The 4,459-nt window shown below is 36.5% G+C and overlaps 1 protein-coding gene across 1 annotated transcript; it reads right to left on the bottom strand.

Annotated features, from left to right (window-relative positions):
• Positions 1-1,715: 1,715 nt before the first annotated feature.
• LOC138382916 (olfactory receptor 1C1-like) lies at positions 1,716-2,663 on the bottom strand. The gene has a single exon (XM_069467527.1). The coding sequence runs from the start codon at positions 2,661-2,663 to the stop codon at positions 1,716-1,718; it is 948 nt and encodes a 315-aa protein (XP_069323628.1).
• Positions 2,664-4,459: the final 1,796 nt, after the last annotated feature.

Here is a 4,459-nt window from a genome sequence, read left to right as displayed (position 1 = left end):
ATTTACCTTTCCAATCTCTGAAGAGGTCTAGGAAGAAATACATTGGTGTATGGTGGAGATTGCTGTGCATCTACCCCTAACATTCACTACCATTTCCTTCTCACTACTCACATATTTCTCTTTTTCTTTATTTTCTAGTTATTTTCACTTAAATAATAAAAAAGTGCCTGTAGTAAGGGTTGGAGCAGGACACATTGGAAACAACGACCTTCATTTTGCTGTTAAGTGAATGGTAGAATCCGAGATGCTAAGTGCTCCCATTTGCCTCACGTGTTTGCTGAAGTTCATTGTCATCAGGCAGGTGAAATTTCGCAAAATATATTTGAGGGGAGGGTGTATAATTCTCCTTGTTACATAGTTGTTGCATTTTGATTGGTTATTTAGATATTTAGAGAAGAAAAGAGTCAATTAAGCTCACACCCTATTTTCATTCTGAGAAGCTACTACATGATTGGAGATTTACCATGAATCTGTAACAAATGATTTGGGGATTTAAATCTGATTCAAGAAAATACAGGTTAATGTAGAGAAGCAGACTAACTCAAGTAAGAAAGAAAAGGCAGTGATAATGAAGAATATAATGCTAATTTTTACTAGATAAAATAACCCTTGTTAATCTAATGTTTGACAGTGTGGGGTGATAGGATGCCCAATCCAGGACTGACCCTTGTGATATCTGAAAGCCTAACACAGATAATCTTCAAACTGTAGCAATGTCTTGCTACTAAACCCATAATCCTAAACAATTTTCTACACCTAAAGCTCTAGTGAGGGATTGAATTAAACTTTGTGACAGATAATCTATTAACCGTACATGTATGATGCAAATATCAATTTCTAATAGGTAAAACCTCAAGTTACAAATCCCCTCTTCAGTGTTTTTATTTATTTATTTACTTACAATCTGAGAATCTATAGTCTTTATTTGGTATTTAAATTAGATAAATACGTTAGAAGAGTAAAACAACTTTTCCGACATTATTGCTTTTTTGAAGAAACATTTTTTTCCCCTGAATGGATTTAAATTTTCTTATATATATATGTATTTGTTCTTCCTTGGGAATGTGTATGTTGTGTGTGTGCCTGTGTGTGTTTATACTTTTAAAAGTATAGCATATATGTTCATTAAAGCCACTGTTCACAAAGGTCCAAAAGCAGACATTTTATGACAAGGACATGAGTTAATAATATAAAATCATTGACTATATTTAAAGTAAGAGTGAATAAATTCTTTGAGTATTTTTTGAAGACACATTGCTAAAAACCTGAGAGCCCTGTTATTCCATTACATTGTGGAGCTACTGCTAGAATCTATGCCCCTTTAATTCCAAATCTGAATTTATAGATTTTAAATTCAGGAGAATTTATCTTGATCTCTTGCTTTTGAGAACATTATTGCAAAGACTTACATCTTATTACTAAAGCATATTTTTACTGGAATCAGAAACTATTTACTACTTACAAGCTGTGAGCTGTATGTATGCTATGTAAACTTCCCTAAAATTCATTTTCCTTATCAATAAATAGGCTTCATAATTTTTATACAATTATTCAGGAGATTAAATGTGATAATCCATACAAAGTGCTTAACACACTTTCCAGCATAAGGGAGACATTTAACAGCAATCAGTTTCTCCCATTACTGTTCTTAAGACCATGTAGGCATACACTTTTTCTTATCACCAGACTAGGGTTATATAATCCAGTCATTAAGGTCATAATTGCTGCTGAAAGACTGTGCCCTCGCAAAGCATTTTCTCAACTGCTCTCTTCATAGCCTTGTTTCTCAGACTGTAGATGAAAGGATTCAGCATGGGAGTCACCACTGAGTACATGACAGCTGACAGGGTGTCACTCTCAGGAGCAAGGTAGGAGGAGGGCCTGAAGTAGACAGCAATGGCTGTGCCATAAAACAGCACCACCACTGACAGGTGACAGCCACAGGTGGAGAAGGCTCTCTGTTTACCCTCAGAAGACGTGATCTTCAGAATGGTGGAGAAGATAAGTCCATAAGATATAAGGATGCATATCAAGGGTGTGAGAGCCACTAGACCTCCTACGGTAAAAATGACCAATACATTGAAGGAGACATCAGAGCAAGAGAGCTGCAGGATAGGGTTGAGATCACAGAAGAAATGATGGATGATGTTGGAGGCACAGAAGGACAGATGTGTTATTAGGACCGTATGCAGGAGGGCGTGGAGGTAAGTGACAACCCAGAGCCCAGCCACCAGCTGGACACAAAGGCGAGGATTCATTACGGTGGTATAACGTAAAGGGTGGCAAATCGCCACATACCTATCGTACGCCATCACACAGAGAAGGAGGCTGTCCATGTTCACAAAAGAAATGAAGAAGAAGAGCTGAGCAAGGCAACCTGCAAAAGAGATAGTCTTGAGGTCCGTCAAGATATTCACTACCATTTGGGGGACTATCGTGGAAGTAAAGCAGATGTCCACAAAGGCCAAGTTACTCAGGAAGAAATACATGGGGGAATGGAGGCCAGAGTCGAAGCCAATGGCCAAGATGATGAGCATGTTCCCCAGCACGGTGACTAAGTACATGCAGAGAAAGAGCACAGACAGCACGTGTTGCTGCTCTGCTGAGCAGGGTAGTCCCAGAAGGACAAATTCTTTGACGACTGTTAGATTTCTTTTTTCCATATTCTCATTGAATCTAGCAGAAGAAAATATTAAATTGTGAAACCAGTAATGTCAAGTCTCTCATTCACAAGAATGTGTGTGTGTGTGTGCATGTGTGTATAATTAAACACCATCCAAACTCTTGCTTGCTTGGATTCCTGCTAATTACATCTTGTGTTTATAATATTCTGTATATATATTCACATACACATGCTAGGTGTACCAATCTCAACTTCTTTAAAGAAAGAATGATTTATTCCCCCAAATGAAAAATACAAGTTCTGTAAATAATGATCATTTTTTAATTGGGCCAATTATTTTCCTTCGTCTACAGTAATCATGTAATTCATATTGACTTTATATATATGATTATTTATTATTTTTAGCAGTGATACTGTCTACTCTGACCCAGCAGAAATATTTACCTTTAAGGAGTAATTTTCCTCCTAATCTTATGTTCATATCCATGATGGCAGATATCCTCAAGTCATCTTTATTTCCTTTTGTAAGAATAAATTTTGGCCACTGATAATCCCAAGCCTGACTCTGTTCCTCAGGTAACAGAGTCTTTGGTCTCCGCTGGTCATCTGATTCGATGTCCACACTGACCAATGTGGTAAGTCTGAAGCCCAGTGGTTGTGGGGTGGGCTCAGGCCCCTGCCTCACATCAGCTCAGGTGCACTACTTTCTCTAGAGGAGGTGACACTATTCCCCCATACCGTTCAAAATTCTTCATATGATATCTTGCTACTTGCAGCCCTTCCCTGTACTCTCCAAATTCTCGTCTCTATATCAATCTAAATTATACCTTATGTTTGGAATATGAAGATATAAAAATTACTTTTATAACAATCGAAAAGCAACCAAACATCCATATATTCATACAATCCACACTTTCCTTCAGCTAACATTTATTGAGCTCCTTCTATGATCCAGGTTTTATGCACAACTTATTTAGGATCAAAGATTTTTTTCTGACTCAAGCTGAATTCATGATTAACTATGGCTTCCAGAACATCTACTTTGACATCTGAGGCTCTCCCAGTCTTTTCAAGCCTATGTTGTTGAGTTTATGTTGTTTTAAATCTAGCTTGCTGCAATGGCCTTGAACAGGCCATATGGCTATTGAGCAAAACACATGGTGCAGAAGCTGCTAGAGATTTGGGATTTTTGGTCCAAGTATCATTATTTCCTCATAATGTTCCATGAGCTATTTAAGACGTTTATTTTATTTATTTGTACATCCAGCATTCTACTGAACAAAATTCTTAAAATAACTTCTCTATAAAATATGTCTTATATATTAACATATGCACATGAAGTTTCAGGCAGTTCTCCTAAATTTATAATATATAATTATTCTTTATCTGTTTAGTAGGATTATTTACTCAAACATCTCCAAGTTATTGTATTTCACCAGATGTATTTATTGTATATAAGTAAGGAAATATCTACTTCAAAAGACACACATAAAAACATTCAGAATAGGGTGGGTAGGATCAATGCCTTAAAGGATACTGTTCACATTCTTCATTTTCTTTCCCTAATCATCATTCTTATCACAAAATAACATAATTTAGCACCACCCAATCTACACCTTCTGGTTCTATACCAAGATAGCTGATAAATGCTGGAGAACACAATGCAGTATAACTGTTTCTATTATAATGTTTTGAATTACAACTTTTTTAGAAACAGTCATTAACACTATGACGTTCATCTCCCTCTAATTTCTGTTAATGATAATTAATTTTCTTGCATCTCTTTTTGCCCAGCCTGAGGATTGTCACGATAAAGTCTGTACTGAGAAGAAACAT

Source organism: Eulemur rufifrons, chromosome 4 (genome assembly GCF_041146395.1).
Source record: "Eulemur rufifrons isolate Redbay chromosome 4, OSU_ERuf_1, whole genome shotgun sequence".
NCBI classification, from domain to species: Eukaryota; Metazoa; Chordata; class Mammalia; order Primates; family Lemuridae; genus Eulemur; species Eulemur rufifrons.
Note: the sequence above shows the minus strand (reverse complement) of the source record. Positions and strands in the feature narration are given on the sequence as shown.